Source organism: Symphalangus syndactylus, chromosome 5 (assembly GCF_028878055.3).
Source record: "Symphalangus syndactylus isolate Jambi chromosome 5, NHGRI_mSymSyn1-v2.1_pri, whole genome shotgun sequence".
NCBI lineage: Eukaryota > Metazoa > Chordata > Mammalia > Primates > Hylobatidae > Symphalangus > Symphalangus syndactylus.
In genome coordinates this window covers 144,263,032-144,280,660 of record NC_072427.2, presented here as the reverse complement: position 1 = coordinate 144,280,660, position 17,629 = coordinate 144,263,032, and the positions used below count along the sequence as shown (strand labels likewise).

Genomic DNA, 17,629 nt, shown 5'->3' with positions numbered 1-17,629 from the left:
TCTCCAACAGGCTTGCAGCCAATTTACTGGAGCAGGGATGACGTAGCCCAGTGGCTCAAGTGGGCTGAAAATGAGTTTTCTTTAAGGCCAATTGACAGCAACACGTTTGAAATGAATGGCAAAGCTCTCCTGCTGCTGACCAAAGAGGACTTTCGCTATCGATCTCCTCATTCAGGTGAGAGTCTGGACTCTTGGCATATGCTCAGCTTGGAAAGTCTGTTAGTTAGTGGCTGGTCTTCACCACCCCTCACCCGGCCCAAGAAATCCCAACAGTGAGTCATCACAAGGAAGGGATGACGATGGAAGGAAGTTGAAGGAAGATTATGCTGGTATGAGCCAGTTTGAGGGAAGAAGAGGAAGTGTTTACAGACCAAGGGGGAGAATTTTAAGCTTAGGAGAGGAACCCAGTTTAGTCCTACGTACAATGGAACTTAAGGGCTCTAACTGTGCCACTAAGAAGAAAAAGAAGGCTGGCCATGGTGGCTCACTCCTGTAATCCCAGCACTTTGGGAGGCCAAGGAGGGTGAATTGTTTGAGTCCAGGAGTTTGAGACCAGCCTGGGCAATGTGGCAAAACCTCATCTCTACAGAAATTTTAAAAATTAGCTGAGTGTGGTGGTGCACACCTGTAGTCCCAGCTACTCAAGAGGCTGAGATGGGAGGATTGCTTGAGCCAAAGAGGTGGAGGCTGCAGTGAGCTGAGATTGCACCACTGCACTCCAGCCCAGGTGACAGAGCCAGAACCTGTCTCAGAAAAAGAGAAAAATGCCATTCTGGCCTTTCGACTCTCTCAAAGAGATAGCTGAGAGTGAGTGCAGGCTGTGAACTGCTCAACCGAAAACAAAGAGAGGAAGGAGAAGGACATAGAAGGGCTAGAAAAGAAAACAGAAATGGGGGAACTGCAGTTAAAGACTGGGAAATGGAGATCCTAGTAGCGAAGGCCAGTTTAGAAAGGCTTCAAGTGGTTTCCCTTAGAAGTAGGACTCATTTGAGGTAATGCATCTTGTAGCCTGTAGAAATCCTAAAAAATACAAGCGGAGGTCTCCTCAGGCTCATCTGACTCAGAAAGCTTGTCTAATTAAGGGCTCCTGAGAATGCATTAGAAGATTTCAATTCAGTAACAAGCATCTCTACCTGCAAAGTGTATTGCTCATGTGGATAAGGCTTCAAAGATTTGTCTCAGTTTCATTTCCTAAACCCTGTGGATATTTAGAAGGTACCTGTCTGGGAACTACATATGTCAAAGGGGAACCGTGGTCTCAGGTTTATGCCTCTTGCGGGATTAATTACTGAAGTACCCAAGGCCCTCCTTTTACTGAATCCCACTGCAGACCTCGACTCTGATGTAACTTGACAAAGGGCGAGGATCCTGCAGAAGGTCTTGGCATAGTCCCTAACTACGTTCAACCTTTATTTACTCCTGGAGACCTGCCAGAAGTTAATAAACTAACCGTCATGAGGAAACGTCCCTCATTACAGGAGATGAGATAAAGCCCCAGCACCCGTATCTCCCCTGTTCTTCCCAGTTGCCACAGACCATTTATATGAAGAAATGCTAAAGGAGAAGTTCCCCAAAAGTAGAGATGTTACTGAAACTTGAAAGTTTGTATCTTCAAAAACGAGTAATTTGGAAGGGACACAAACATACCTGAAACATTTTGTCTCAGATCATCAATTCTTTATGTAATCTCACAATAAAGAAAACTATAAAACAACCATATAAAAAAATCAAACTATCCTAAATAGTTCTTTTGAATTTATTACAAAATACTTCCCTTTTCTATTCCGGTGGAAACTCAGAGATATTATACTCAAAGAGGCAACGTTATATATCTGGAGGAAAAATCCCTACCTCTTTAGTGTTCCAATGAATCCATTCATGTAAAGCAAACAAAGGAAAATACAGTGGTGGGTTTTGACTTGATTTGACTTGGACCTTGGGCAAGCTTTCCTCCCAAGTCTTCATAAATTTTCCCTTCATCCTATCTCAGGTGCACCTTTTTATAGCTGGTTTGTTTTCCTCCACAGTGACCTCTCAGCATTATTTGTGAAACTGGGTTCTCTCTGCTCAAAGCTATGAACAAAGATAACGTGAAAATCTGTCCGCAGTTCCTCGCCACTTTGTCAAGTCTTTGTCGGGTGGGCCATGTGGAAGATGGTGCTGCTCTCGAGGAAGTTACTGTCCAGTTAGAGGCAGGATTGCATTGATCTAAAGGCCAAAGAAGGCTGGAGGAGGGAGAGAGCAGAGTAGCATGGGTCTCGGGAGAGAAGGAACGAAGTTGGTTTGGACCATGAAGAATGGGTGGGATTGAGTAGGCAGAGGGTAATTGGAATAGCATCACCAAGTATATTTGGGTGATGGTGAGAATGCCCACCTGATGAGTAGAAGAGGCAGAAAAGGCAGGAAGGCCTGATAAGCCTGATGCACTAGAATGGATGTGAGGTGCTATATAGATCAGTTAGGAGGTGGCAATAGAAATTCATTCCATGAGTATTCACCAAGCAGCTCTATGCCAGAGGTACACAGGTACAGGCTAAGGGAGTTCAGAGATTAGAGGGGCCATTTCTAGCTGGATTGTCAAACAAACGTCATAGACAAGGTACTGGAGCCTGACTTTGAAAACTTTGAAAGGCAAACAAGAAGGAGATGAGGAAGTGTGTTAAGAAGGAGATGTAGGCCGGTGTACATGGAAGAGGAATTCAGGGACGAGACTACACGTGCTAGACACTCCCTTTGCAACATGGCCGGACATCACTCACCATGCCTCTCTGGCTTGTCTGATTGCCCCCTCACATTTCAAACTGGCGGACTGTCTCCTGGAAGGCTTCTCTTGACTCCCATCCCTACTTCCCTAATTCCACTCCACTTTCCTTTCTCCCATCTTGTTCTACTTCCGTCTGGGCTAGGTGCTGTACCTCCTTTATCTTAGAGCATTCTTTACCTCTGTCATGGCCCTTGACACAGATACACACACACACACACACACACACACACACGCACACAGTGTTATACATTGTTTGCTGATTGTTTGCTACTCCGGATCCCTCCCCTAGAGTGGAAAGTTCAATGCGGACAGTGATTGTGTTCTATTAAGCTGCCAAGTCTCCAGTACCTAACACCAGGGCACGGCTTCCAGGTGGCACTCAACAAATGCAGGTTGAGTGATGGCCCAGTTTGAGAGTACCCAGGTTAAGAAGTTTGGATTTTATTTTACAGGTAATTGGAACCAGTGGAAAGTTTTGATCAGGGAAATATGGTTGGAGCTCTCTTTTTGCAACAGACATTTTCCATCAGTGCGTAGGGTAGATTCATTGGCTTACTTAAAGCAGGAAAGCTAGTTAGGGTGTCCTTGCTGTGATCCTAATGGGAGGCAGCGAAGCCCAGACTGGATCAGTGAGATCAAAATAGTACTCAGGCACAAAGTGGCTAGCTAAAATGGGGAGCTGACTTGGAAGTAGTGGTAAGAGTTCATTTTTGAGCAAGCAATGCCAGGATATTCAAGAAGACTTGTCCTGATCTGCAGTTGGGAATCTAAAACAAGAGGCAGGCCAGAGCTGGGAATAATAGATGTGAGCATCATACATCATCTCCATTATGTAGAATTTTATGAGCTGGGGATAAAGATAAATTTATACTGAAGGTAATTTAATTAAGGCACCCACTAGAAAGCTGTGGACAGAATTTCAAGGTGATGCCTGCCAGCAGGGCCTATAGGAAAACTTATCACAGAACACAGGAGTATTGTGAATGGGTTTATAAGACAACTAAGTTGGAGTTGAGAAGACCCATCTTATGAAGGGATCACTCGGCAAGAGGAGGAAGGCCACAGGCATTCTCCTTAGGCAGGGGCAAGATCTAGATTGAAAATCCTTTTTATCTTCCAGATGTAACATTTGCCACTGTTTCTTCTGACATGGGCTTTCTGCTTTAGCAGTTTGGTGTAGTGAAAGTCCTCAGGCCTGGCTTCTACACCTGGCCCTTCACAAATCACATCACTTCACTTGGCCCTTATTTTCCTCATCCACAAAATGCAGTTCTCACCACATGGATCCTAAGCTCCCTTCCATTCTTAAGAGTTCAGCCCAACTTCAACACTGCAACAGTGTTAAGTTTCTAGCAAACAATGTAGCTATCTATGCTCTCTATATATGGAAACAACATTCTTTAACACAACCCCTCTCCAATGTAGAGAGGAGAGCACTGGACTCAATGAGTTATAATTACCTGAAATACGATTATACCTTAAGTCAAATATAGTAGACTCCCTGAATGCCATATTCTTTGACCAGCTTAACAAATTACATTTATGGCATCTACTTCCAGGACAAGAATCCTCCATTTTCAACCCCTAGGATAAAGCAGGGAACATTTGCAGTGTGCTTTAAATAATTGTAGGGTCTCTAACCAGAAGATTTCAAGGTTGAAGACAAATGGAATATTTTCTCTGGAATAGTCTCCCAGTTGGAGGATATAACAGATGACAAATTTATAACATTTGCAAAGTTAAAAAATGAAGGGATCCCAATTTTATAAAACTTCACCTGGACAGAATAATTTTACAAAGACCTTAGGCTACTAGATAGTTATTCACATTAACTGGTTCTGAAGTGATTTAAATTCAGAGAGGTATTTGATTACTTGACTACTTTGAGACTCTGAGAAAACACATTGACAGGAAGGAACAGACAGGTTGGCATTTATATTAACCCTTACTTAGGGTTATCCATTGCGTGACATTCAGGTGGAATGGATTTAGGTACCCGTTATTTTCTCTGAACAAGGAAACCCACAAGTTATTATCAATTTAATTCATGTTACACTCACTTGCTATCAGTGCTAAAAAAGGGAAAGAAACATATGTTCAGAGTTCCTTCAATTCAGCAAAACTGTATTGGGGATTTGCTAACTATATTGAGGATTTTAGTAGCCTAAAATCTGCAGTCTTTTCATATACTAGAGTGTGATTTTGCAAAGTGTTTCTTCCCTCTCCAACCCACCAGAACCTTTGTCTTTGGAAATATGCTTTGCTTATATTTTTCAAATATAGTAAAACTTTCTTTCAAAGTTAAACTGAAAATACTGGTCTTTACATAGTATTTCTTGAATCAAAATTGGCCTATTAATTTCTATTAAGCAATGGTAGGTTTGCCAGATTGAAGGGCTGTGTCAACTGGCTGTTTTAGAATTAAGTCAGAGCATCCAAGGATATAGGTCACAGAAGGGAAATTGTAGCCCTGAAATGTGGGAGTTGTAGCAGGCATGACCCTTGTCTGAAGACACCAGAGTTGGCTCTTTCTTTACTGTGTCTTTGAGCAAGCCAAAAGAAAAAAAGTGTATCACACGTCAGAGAAATGCTTCGATAGGTCGCTTACATGAAAGTCATTTTATTTCTTTTTTTTTCTTAGACGGAGTCTCGCTCTGTCGCCAGGCTGGAGTGCAGTGCCGTGATCTCAGCTCACTGCAACCTCCGCCTCCAGGGTTCAAGCTATTCTCCTGCCTCAGCCTCTTGAGTAGCTGCGACTACAGGCGTGCGCCACAACACCCAGCTAATTTTTGTATTTTAGTAGAGATGAGGTTTCACCATGTTGGCCAGGATGATCTCGATCTCTTGACCTCATGATCCACCCACTTTGGCCTCCCAAAGTGCTAGGATTACAGGCATGAGCTACCATGCCCGGCCATCATTTTATTTCTTAGCTCTCTGCCTGTCCCATTTGTGAAATGGAGGTGGTCACCCACCCTGCTGTCATATACTTGAAGAATGCAAGTTTTAGCAATGTTAGGGTTCTACTTTAAACTTACTAAACTTAAGAAGTTAAAAGTTGGAGAGACCTAGGTAGCCTTGCAGATGACGCTAAACATTGGTCATACAGGTTGATGTGATGGTAGCATAGGGAAAACCAACTGCACAGTGCTTCCTTTAAACACATACTTATTTCATAAAGTTCTGTTTTCTCAAGAGCTTATTTTGTTTATCTTACCTTATATTCTGTATCCAGCTGTAATTGTCTTACTATATCTGTTTTCTAACAGATTTATTCTCATCTTAAATATAATACTTAAAATTTCCCACAACCTGTTCCTTTTTTCTCAGGGTCTCTGTGTATAAGACATAAATATTAAACCAAATTTCAAATATTTGTTGCTAAGTAAAAGACTAATTTATTTTTGTGGTCACAGAAGGCACTCCATATTAAATTAAAAGGTTAATTCAACCGGCCTGCAAAAATGCATTGAATGGAATGCCTAGAAACTAGGACCAGGCTGGGTGCAGTGGCTCATGCCTGTAATCCCAGCACTTCAGGAGGCCAAGGCGGGCAGATCACAGGGTCAGGAGATCGAGACCATCGTGGCTAATATGGTGAAACCTCGTCTCTACCAAAAATACAAAAAGTTAGCCGGGCGTGGTGGCACACACCTGTATTCCCAGCTACTCAGGAGGCTGAGGCAGGAGAATCGCTTGAACCCAGGAGGCGGAGGTTGCAGTGAGCCAAGATCACGCCATTGCACTCCAGCCTGGGCAACAGAGTGAGACTCCGTCTCAAAAAAAAAAGAAAAAAGAAACTAGGACCAAGCAGAGTTAGAAAGCCAAGCAGTCCCATTACAGGAATGGGCATGTTACGCACTGGTGTTTTCACTGTTGAATTTATTATGTAACTTAAGGGACCGAAGCTTAGGGCTTCATCCTGAACCCATCAAAGGCAGAAAGGGCCCAACAGAGAGAACATTCTGACACATCTAAAAAGTACCTCTCCTACACCAGGCATACTCTTACTTTAAAAAAAAAAAAAAAAAATGGCCAGAAGGAAACTGAAGCCTCTGAATAAAAATCAAAGAGAAGAGAGAGCTGTTTGCAAATTAAAGAATGTGTTACTTAGATAATCTATGTGTAAGGATATGTACATAGCAAATCATCACCTGAAAAATGCAGATTTTAACAATGTTAGGCTTCTACTTTAAACCTACTAAACTTGAGAAGTTAAAAGTTGGAAAACCCCCTGGGAGAGGCTGTAGGTAGCATTGCAGATGATGCGAAATGCTGGTTCCAGCCTTCTAAGAACAAGTAGTGTATGATAAGAACTTTTAAACTAATCATAGCCTTTCACTGAGAATTCTATTCCTAAGCAAATAGCCAAAGGAAACCATCCAAGAGTGGGCAAAAAAAAAAAAGATGCCCTTAACAATTCTATTTATAGTAGTTAAAAACTGGAAATTTCCCCAACCGCCCCCAGTGTGGGACTAGCTAAACAAACTTGGGGAGGGTAAATATCATGGGATACACGGTAGCCTCACAGCCATTCATTCACTCACTCACTGATTATTTCTTCAGTAGATTTTGCAGGGCTCTGCAGGTCATGTTCAGGATTTTACATGTTTGTTTGAAGACAAGTAGAAGCCATTTGTTTTGTTGGTGGGGTTTTTTTTTTTTTTTTGGTTTTGGTTTTGTTTTGTTTTGTTTTTTGAGATGGAGTCTTGCTCTGTCGCCCAGGCTGGAGTGCAGTGGTGCGATCTTGGTTCACTGCAAGTTCCACCTCCCAGGTTCACACCATTCTCCTGCCTCAGCCTCCTGAGTAGCTGGGACTACAGGCAGAGAATCGGCATGGCAAGGTGCAGGGGTGAAAAGTGGAGGCGGGGCATCTGTTGGGCTGCAGTCTACAAGCAATAGTTGTGACATTAGCTAAGGTGAGGCCCACTGAGAGAGGAGGTGGTTCCAGAAACAGATAAAAGGCAGAGTCTGCAGGTTTTGGTGACCAATTTCATGCGAGATGAGAAGAAGAGAGAACTTAACGATTACTCCCAGGTTTCTGGTCTGATCATCTGAGTATTTCCTGACCTAAGGAACACCATCTCGTTTGTAAAGATGTTTGTGTTAGGCACATCAAATGTGTGGTGTCTATATGACCTCCAGGAGAAATTACTTAGGAGATCACGGAATGTGGTTCTGGAGTTCAGAAGAAGTGCCAGGCTAGAGTAGATTTAGCACAGACGAGCCGATTGAAGCCATGGGAGTAGATGAGGTTGCCCAAGAAGAAGGGCTGGTGAGAGACCTGGAGAACCTTACTATTGAAGGGCTGGAGAAGGAGGAAGAGCAGAGAAGTAGGCGGAAAACCAGGATAGGTGGAAATCTCTGAAGCCATGGAGTATTCTAAGAGAAGGGAAGTAGAGATTGCTGGTGAGCATGTTGCTGAGAAGTCAGGCAGTTCCCTGAGTACCAACCATTGCCCTTTGGATTTGACAACAGGGAGGTGACCTGAGCAAAAGCAGATTGGAGAAGGGTGGGAGTGGGAACCTGAATGGAAGGTGAGGAAGTGGTGAGAATGGTGTTGGACAGCTCCCCTGGGAAGTATGGCTGTAAAGGGAGGAGAGAAACAGGAGCAGTACCTAACAGGGAGGATGGGGACAAGGGGCATGTACATGTGGACAGGAAAAAAACTTGAAACTGCTTAAAAGCTAAAGGGAAAAAAACCAATAAAAGAAGTTGGCAATACAACTGCAAATGGGGACTGTAAGAGCTAACTGTACACTGGAAATGTCTGTATGAAATGATGTCAGCTGGGGAAAAAAAATTCCATCCATATGAATGTGACTTTGTAAAACTTACGCATGTGCTTTAAATACAAAAGTACTGAAACAAAGAAAACATTTTTTGCCAGATTTTGTGAGACACGTCTGTTCACGCTTATGACAATTGCAAGAGACACCATCCATTGAGCGTTTATGATGGCAGACATGGGGCTGGTGCTCTGCACATATCATCTCATTTAATCCTTATAACAGCCCTGCCAAGTCTGTGGCATAGTTCTCATTTTACACACAAAAATATTGAACTAAGCCCTCAACTATGGCTCGGAGAAGAAAAATAGCTTCCCTAAGGGCATATAGCTGACAAACAGAGGAAAAAACAGAGCAACAAGATTCAAACTTGGGACTCCCTTGCTCCAGAGCCCAAATTCTTTCCTCTAAAATTAAGTAACTTAAATAAATTGAACCCCCCTCAACAGCATCTTGCATGTTCTTGGTCCTCAGACATTAGTAAGACTGATCAGCCAAGTCGCAGCAGTATTGTTCACTCGCTCTCTCCTGTCCATTTGAAACATGTTGCAATACAATAATGGAATTTAGGATTCTCAAAGAACGTGCCTGGCTTTTCACGTAAAGATCACCAATGCAAAACTGTGTTTTGTTTCTGTGTGTGTGCATGTGTGTGTGTGTGTGTGCGCACACGCACGCGCGCGCATGCACCCAGGAGTATATCTAGATTTTATGGGCCCGAGGCTTACAGTTTGGGCAATATGAATATTTCTAGAACTCTTCCCAGGGACCTGCGCAAGTGAAGGGCCCCGAAGCTCACTAGCTTCATGGCACATCCACCTCTGCACATGCATGTGTTTACATGAACTGTGTATGTGTGCGTGAAGTTAGATGGAGGAACCAGCGAAAACCATTGTTCTTTGACCAGTAGGGCTCAGTTCCATTGAATAGTACCATAGAAACACTAGTTAGTACCAGTCACTGTGTTTCTTTTCTGGGAAGAGAGGGAAGATTTATTAAAAATCAAATGGGTTAAGAATTTTCTGAAAAATGCCCTTTGAATTTCAGCCATTAGCTAAGTTAAATATACAGTGCTGTGGCACATGCTCTTTATTTTCAGTAGGCAAATAAATATAACTTATTTTTAAATATATTCTTTATCTCAGAGACTGTTTTGGGGTTGGTTGTTTGTTCATTTGTTTGAGACAAGGTCTCACTCTGTCACGCAGGCTGGAGTGCAGTGATGCGATCACAGCTCACTGCAGCCTCGACCTCCTGGACTCAAGCAATCCTCCCACCTTAGCCTCCCGAGTAGCTGGGACAATAGGCATGCATCACCACACCCAACTAATTTTTGTATTTTTTGTAGAGATGGGGATCTCACTATATTACCCAGGCTAGTCTCAGACTCCTGGGCTCAAGTGATCCTCCTGCCTCTGCCTCTCAAAGTACTGGGATTATAGGTGTGAGGCACAGCACCTAGCCAGATCCTTTTGTTAATAACACCTTTTAGATGTGATCTCCTCCATATATGAAAATGTGAAGAATACATCAAGAGAGCAGGCTGGGTGTTGAGGAATGAAGGGACACTGGAAATGAAAGAAGATGGAGGGTCGTCTTCATTTACTTAGAAACCTGCTATAGATAAGACACATATTCTGTGTTACTTCAGAAGCCAAAACTAAGAGCCAAAGTACAGGGATTGCAGGGGAAGCCAGATTCCACCTCAGCAGAGAAACTTTCAATCAACTAGAGCTGTCCAAAAATGGTTTGCTTGTGCCATGGCCGGCTACCCATCACTGGAAGTACCCAGCCAAAGCCACTTCTTTCTGGGAGAAGGGGAGGTGGGAGACTCTTAGTGAGCAAAGTTTGAGTCAATCTAAGAAACCTCTAGAATCCTGTCTAGGTCTAATATTCCAAGTTATTATCGGGACACCCTATCACTGCCAATCATATGCTCACAGTGCATGCACAGCAAGTGGTCCCCGTCCGCATGGTGGTGATGTGTTTTTGCTGAGCCAGCCGCGTTCCCTGACCGAGCCCCTGGTTGCTGAGGAAACATGTCTGTGCATGAACTGACTCAGCTAAGGCCACACTCCTGGGTCTTAGAACTAAGTTTTTTCCTGACCCAGTACCCAGGACCTCGGGTCCATGCTCACACCCATAGCCACCTCATGGATAGCATTTAAGATAACTCCTGATACCTTATTAGTCTCATAATAGGCTTATGGTCTAGGTAGGAAACTGGCCGAGTCCAGTTGACCCGCCCCTCCCCCTGCTTCCTCCTGCACACTTGGGAAGAACCCCTCTGTCCCTGCTCCCTTGGCCAGCGTCAGTATGGGAGGCTGAAGCAAGCCCACGCAGAAGCCTGGGAGGTGTGCGGCAGACCGTGTGTCAGCCCCCCAGAGGCTTAGCCACCAGGTCAGGATGAGGCATCCAGAGAACCCAAGACTGGGAGAGTGGCCTCAGTTAACTTTTACCCTTTCTAGAAGGGGAACATAAAGTTGGCCGTGACCCAGATACTCCTCTGTTCTCCGTGTGAGACCTCCTTAGAGATCTACACACCTGTCCCAAGCCACTATAATAATATCAGGAATAGTAATGATGGGAGTGTTCATGGTGGTGGTGGTGGTGGTGGTGGTGGTAAAATCAATGACAAGTGTTTACTGAGCTTTTCCTGTTTGCCTCACGCTATGATGAGCTTGTTACATAGACCACCTTATTGAGTCGTTACAACGATCCCACAAGGTAGATGCCATCAACATTGCCACTTTATAGATGAGGAAACTGAGGCCAAGCGACATTAAAGGGCATGCCTGAGGAGGCCCCAGTCTGACTCCAGAGCATGGCCTCTGCACCATGCTGCTGTCTTTCCTCAGTTTCTTTCTCATGAAAACACAGAAGAAAAAGTCACCTGCCTGCTCTCCAGCCCTTGTTTGAGCCACCCCACTGGGGGCTTCTCCAAGCCCAGAAGCAGCCACCAAGAGGGGTCCAGGGAGCAGTTTGTGCACCAAACCCTACTCTGGGTGCTTCTTGACCTTTCCCTCCTGTAACCTTCATAGCAAATGCTGGAGGTCGGTGCCATTATTTGCATTTTGCAGAGAAGTTCAGTGACTTGCTCAAGGTCACCTGGTGCACAGGAGTTGGGACTCCTACCCAGGCAGCCGTGCCCACCTCTGCAGTCAGCACCTCCCACCACCACACCAGCCCGCCTGGTTAAGTGAACCAAGCTGAATACCCTCACAGACACTAAATTTATATTTCCTGGCCTCCCCTTCCAAAATGGATACACTAATTACTAGACCTTTTTTTTTTTTTAGTAATAGTAATCATCAGGAACACATTTTTCAGTGTTTTCATTTTTCTATTCCGCATACTACCAAAAAAAACATAGATAAAACCCAGCAAGTGTGAGGCCATGTAAATTAGCAAAAGTTCAGGAAGTCATTACACGAAACCAAAAGAAACAAAGTGTTGATTAGGGGCTTATTTTCGTATGAGATTAAAATATGAATCATTAAAATAGGACTGTATTTCAGGCTCCTTATCCCCGCCTCATCAGAGACATCACCATGACTACTAGGTTTGGATTCAATGAATTCCGAAGCTGTTCTGAGCTCTCAAATGCAGTCATGTGTGCCATGGTTCTCCCTTATACATAGCAGTTTCAAAAGTCTGGTCCAGGACACCTCTGCGTCTTCCTGCCCATCTCCTTTTAATAAGATACCCAAGTGACATGGTGTCTGCAGCTCTTTGAGATATTTTGCTTTATTTAGTCATGATACTAAGTAGTGGCAGAAAGTTATACTAACAGCAACCAAATTTCAAAGGTAGAGGTAGGAACAAAGTCAAGGCAAAAACACAGGGTTCCCTCAGGAATCCCTCAGAATAGGGTATCCGTGGAGCTTTATTTAGTATCAGTGATAGAGGAGCGGGAGTTTGTAGAAAAAAAAGAAATTAATACAGAACATTTCTCAGGTCCATGCTGAGCTTGAAAGAAAAAATAATACAGCAGTATCTTCAACCCAAAATATGCCTTGAATTTAAGTTGGTAATTAAAATGCTTGTTTAAAAAAATCGCTAAAATTAGAGACAAAGACCCATTGTTTGTTATTACTGCTGACTGCATATCTGTGTGTGAAGAAGGGTGTGAGGAGACAGTCAGAGGGCTGTGATATTTTAAAGATTAATCACCCACCCCTAAAGGGTTTTGAGGCACCCACCTGCATTTTCAGCTTGGATCTAAGTCAAGGGGTGGGACAAGACCATGACAGATTTTGGGTTTTTGTTTTTTGGTTTTTGGTTTTTTTTGCCAATTACTCTTCTGTGGACACTTCAAATACCAAATAGAACAGAAAGGCGCCTGCTCACCCCAGCCCCTGCCATCCTCTGGCAATGGCCTGACATCTCTAGATGATTTTCTAGAGATTGTGGAACCTTGGAACAATGCTTGTGTGCATTTTTAAAGGAGGGAAGCATCCCAGAACATGCCAGTTCCTTATAGAGTATCTTGAATAGTTACCACCTCTAACCGGACTTGTGAATTTTTTTCATGTTTATTCTTTTCCTGCCTAGGATTGAGGTTGGTTAAAAACGCATATTTTTCTCTGTAGGGAAGATTTCTATGAAGAATCTATGAGTTGTCATTGGAGCATTACAAATGTTCTTAATGACTTCATAATTCTTCGAGTAATCTGAAGTGCAAGCTAAGATAGATGTAAAAAGGACATCCTCACAAAAAATAAGAGCAATAAATTGGGATAGTTTAAATTCCCTGCCATTGTTAGGCAGCTACTGAAGCAGTTCAGTAATGTGGGAAAATGTTCAAAACCTAACGTGGAGGGAAGAGAGGATACTCAACTATTAAAAGCCTGATTCTAACTCTAGAACTATAGATAGTATTAACTGGGCTTCTGTATCTTAGTAATGGGATTCTAGGTTATGTTTTGTTTTCTTTCTGATTTTCTGCCTTTTTAAAACATTTTTGGGGCCGTGCACAGTAGCTTACACCTGTAATCCCAGCACTTTGGGAGGCCTAGGCGGGTGGATCACTTGAGCTCAGGAGTTTGAGACCAACCTGAACAACATGGTGAAACCCTGCCTCTACTGAAAATACAAAAATTAGCTGGGTGTGGTGGTTCGCACCTGTAGTCCCAGCTACTTGGAGGGCTGAAGTGGGAGGATCACTTGAGCCTGGGAGGTGGAGGTTGTAGTGAGCCGAGATCGTGCCTCTGCACTTCAGCATGGGCAACAGAGCATGACCCTGTCTCAAAAAAAAAAAAAAAAAAGTATATGATTTTCATAATCAAAAAAGTTTGATTTAAAACTTCACATTGCTCTGACCTTTTGAGTTTCAAGTGCTGCATTCTGTGCCCCATGAGCTCGGTGAGGGTAGGAGGTGGCAGGCCTATTAAGCTCTCCAATTGTATCTTTGGCACCGTGCCAGGCACTTAGCTGCTGCTCCATAAATTGTTATTGGAAAAACATCTTTCCATTTCTCGATTTCCCTTTCCTTTTTCTTTCCAGGTGATGTGCTCTATGAACTCCTTCAGCATATTCTGAAGCAGAGGAAACCTCGGATTCTTTTTTCACCGTTCTTCCACCCTGGAAACTCCATACACACACAGCCGGAGGTCATACTGCATCAGAACCATGAAGAAGGTACTGGAAGAGGCTTCTCTTTTCTTGCCTGAGGTTTAGACAAATCCAAGAAGTTTAATTGTTAACTCGATAAGCTGGTCTTATTCGTGTAAGTTCACTTTTCATTCAACAGACAATTATTGAGTGCTTACTGTGTACAAGATACACTCTTGGTTCCCTGAAGCTCACAATCAAAGCGAAGCAGTGAGATGGATGTACACAGAAGCACAGAAGCGTAACCGTATAGTAGGCACCGTAAAGGTGTGGTGGAAGGGTCCATGACAGCCAGGTGCAGGAAGCAGGGTCTGCTCATAAAGGAAGCAACTCTGGAGTATGCCTTAGAGCAGTGGTCCCCACCCTTTTTGGCACCAAGGACCAGTTTTGTGGAAGACAATTTTTCCACCAACAGTGGAGGTGAGGGATGGTTTGGGATGATTCAAGTGCATTGCATTTATTATGCACTTCATTTCTATTATTACATTGTAATACATAATGAAATAATTATACAATCCACCATAATGTAGAACCAGTGGGAGCCCTGAGCTTGTTTTCCTGCAACTAGACGGTCCCATCTGGGGGTGGTGGGAGACAGTGACAGATCATCAGCCATTAGATTCCCATAAGGAGTGCACAGCTAGATCCCTCGCATGCACAGTTCATGATAGCATTTGTGCTTCTATGAGAATCTGATGCTGCTGCTGATATGACAGGAGGTGGAGCTCAGGCGGTAATATGAGCAGTGGGGAGCAGCTGTAGATACAGATGAAGCTTCACTCACTTGCCCCCACCGCTCACCTCCTCCTGTGCAGCCCAGTTCCTAACAGGCCATGGACTGGTACCAGTCAGTGACCTGGAGGTTGGGGACCCCGCCTTAGAAATCCAACAGGATTCTGATAAGCAAGGATGAAGTGAAGAACATTCCAGGCAAATAAAATGACATAAGGGTGGGGTAAGGCTTTGGAATAGAGAGCAATTGGATGACTTGGGTTATACAGCTTATCTTCCCCTACTCTTTTATTACAAAAAATTTCAAACATACTCTTTCATGCGTGTCCGTGTGAAGAGACCACCAAACAGGCTTTGTGTGAGCAACAAGGCTGTTTATTTCACCTGGGTCCGGACGGGCTGACTCCGAAAAGAGAGTCAGCCAAGGGGGATAGGGGTGGGGCCGTTTTATAAGATTTGGTAGGTAAAGGAAAATTACAGTCAAAGGGGGTTTGTTCTCTGGTGGGCAGGAGTGGGGGTCGCAAGGTGCTCAGTGGAAGAGCTTTTTGAGCCAGGATGAGCCAGGAAAAGGACTTTCACAAGACAATGTCATCAGTTAAGGCAGGAACCGGCCATCTGGATGTGTACGTGCAGGTCACAGGGGATATGATGGCTTAGCTTGGGCTCAGAGGCCTGACATTCCTGTCTTCTTATATTAATAAGAAAAATAAAACGAAATAGTGGTAAAGTGTTGGGACGGCGAAAATTTTGGGGGATGGTATGGAGAGATAACGGGCGATGTTTCTCAGGGCTGCTTGGAGCGGGATTAGGGGCGGCGTGGGAACCTAGAGTGGGAGAGATTAAGCTGAAGGAAGATTTTGTGGTAAGGGGTGATATTGTGGGACTGTTAGAAGAAACATTGGTCATTTAGAATTATTGGTGATGGCCTGGATACGGTTTTGTATGAATTGAAAAACTAAACGGAAAAGGTCTGAGAATTGGGAGGACCTAAGACATCTGATTAGAGGGTGCCTAAGGAGATTCAGCATAGTCCTGCCAGCAAAGATTATTTATTTACTTCAAGAGTTAAGAGTGGCAGTTTGGGGACAGCACCAGGAAATATCAGCTGTGATGGCTTGGAGAAACAGTGTAAACCCACAGTGTAAACAAGAGCAGGGCATGTATGAGTAGTTGAGAATGGTGAATAGGAGTATGACTAGACAGAAGATAGTAGGGATGACAAGTTTCTTGGGGGCACAGTCTAAGTTGGTCTGGTGTCTGGAATGAGACTGGGGCCTAATAAAAAGGAGCATCTATACAGGAGCTCAAATGGGCTGTACCCTGTAGCATTCTGAGGACAGGTCTGACTTCTGAGAAGGGAAAGTGGTAAAAGTATTGTCCAGTCCTTTTTAAGTTGGTGGCTGAGCTTGGTGAGGTGTGTTTTTAAAAGACCTTTAGTCCATTCTACTTTTCTTGAAGACGGAGGACTGTAAGGGATATAAAGGTTTCACTGAATACTAAGAGCCTGAAAAACTCCTTGGCTGATTTGACTAATAAAGGCTGGTCTGTTATCAGACTGTATAGAGGTGGGAAGGCTAAACTGAGGAATTATGTCAGACAGAAGGGAAGAAATGACTGCGGTGGCCTTCTCAGACCCTGTAGGAAAGGCCTCTACTTATCCAGTGAAAGTGTCTACCTAGACTAAGAGGTATTTTAGTTATCTGACTCGGGGCATGTTGAGTAAAGCTAATTTGCCAGTCCTGGGTGGGGGCAAATCCTCGAGCTTGATGTGTAGGGAAGGGAGGGGGCCTGAATAATCCCTGAGGAGTAGTAGAATAGCAGATGGAACACTGAGAAGTTATTTCCTTGAGGATAGATTTCCATGATGGAAAGGAAATGAGAGGTTCTAAGAGGCGGGCTAGTGGCTTGTACTGTAGCATAGCCTGCCTTTGCTGGTGTGTGGCGATTAGGCCTGGTGGAACTGCCATCAATAAATCAAGCGTGATCAGGGTGAGGTACAGGAAAGAAGGAAATATGGGGAAATGGGGTGAATGGCAGGTGGATCAGAGAGATACAGTCATGGGGGTCAGGTGTGGTATCAGGAATAATGTGGGAGGCCGGATTGAAGTCCGGGCCAGGAACAATGGTAATTGTGGGCCTTAACAAAGAGTGAGTACAGCTGAAGGATCCGGGGAGCAGAAAGTATATGCGTCAGGTATGAGGAAGAAAATAGAGTTTGGAAGTTATGAGAAATGTAGAGAGTAAGTTGAGCACAGTTTGTCATTTTTAGGGCCTCTAAAAGTATTAGGGTGGCAGCAGCCGCTGCACGGAGACATGATGGCTAGGCTAAAACAGTAAGGTCAAGTTGTTTGCACAGAAAGGCTACAGGGTGCGGTCCTGGCTCTTGTGTAAGAATTCTGACCGCACTAACCATGCCTAGGAAGGAAAGGAGTTGTTGTTTTGTAAGGGATTGAGGTTTGGGAGATTAATCGGACACGATCAGCAGGGAGAGCACGTGTGTTTTTATGAGAATTATGCCAAGATAGGTAACAGATGAGGATGAAATTTGGGCTTGACTGAAGTAATGGGGGCTGTCTGTGAAGCCTTGCAGCAGTGTAGCCCAGGTAATTTGCTGAGCCTAATGGGTGTCAGGGTCAGTCCAAGTGAAAGCGAAGAGAGGCTGAGATGAAGGGTGCAAAGGAATAGTAAAGAAAGCATGTTTGAGATCCAGAACAGAATAATGGGTTGTGGA

At 44.0% G+C, this 17,629-nt stretch overlaps 1 protein-coding gene across 8 annotated transcripts in view; it reads left to right on the top strand.

Annotated features, from left to right (window-relative positions):
* ETV6 (ETS variant transcription factor 6) overlaps positions 1-17,629 on the top strand; it is a 258,085-nt gene that overhangs the window by 191,918 nt on the left and 48,538 nt on the right. For 7 of the 8 annotated variants that reach the window (XM_063639655.1, XM_055280632.2, XM_055280633.2 and 4 more), the window contains 2 exons: positions 11-175; positions 14,059-14,193. In XM_063639655.1, the coding sequence (XP_063495725.1) occupies positions 11-175; positions 14,059-14,193 (300 nt within the window). Of the gene's footprint in view, positions 1-10; positions 176-5,405; positions 7,427-14,058; positions 14,194-17,629 lie in introns of those variants that run through there. The other variant, XM_055280635.2, reaches the window with a different exon arrangement.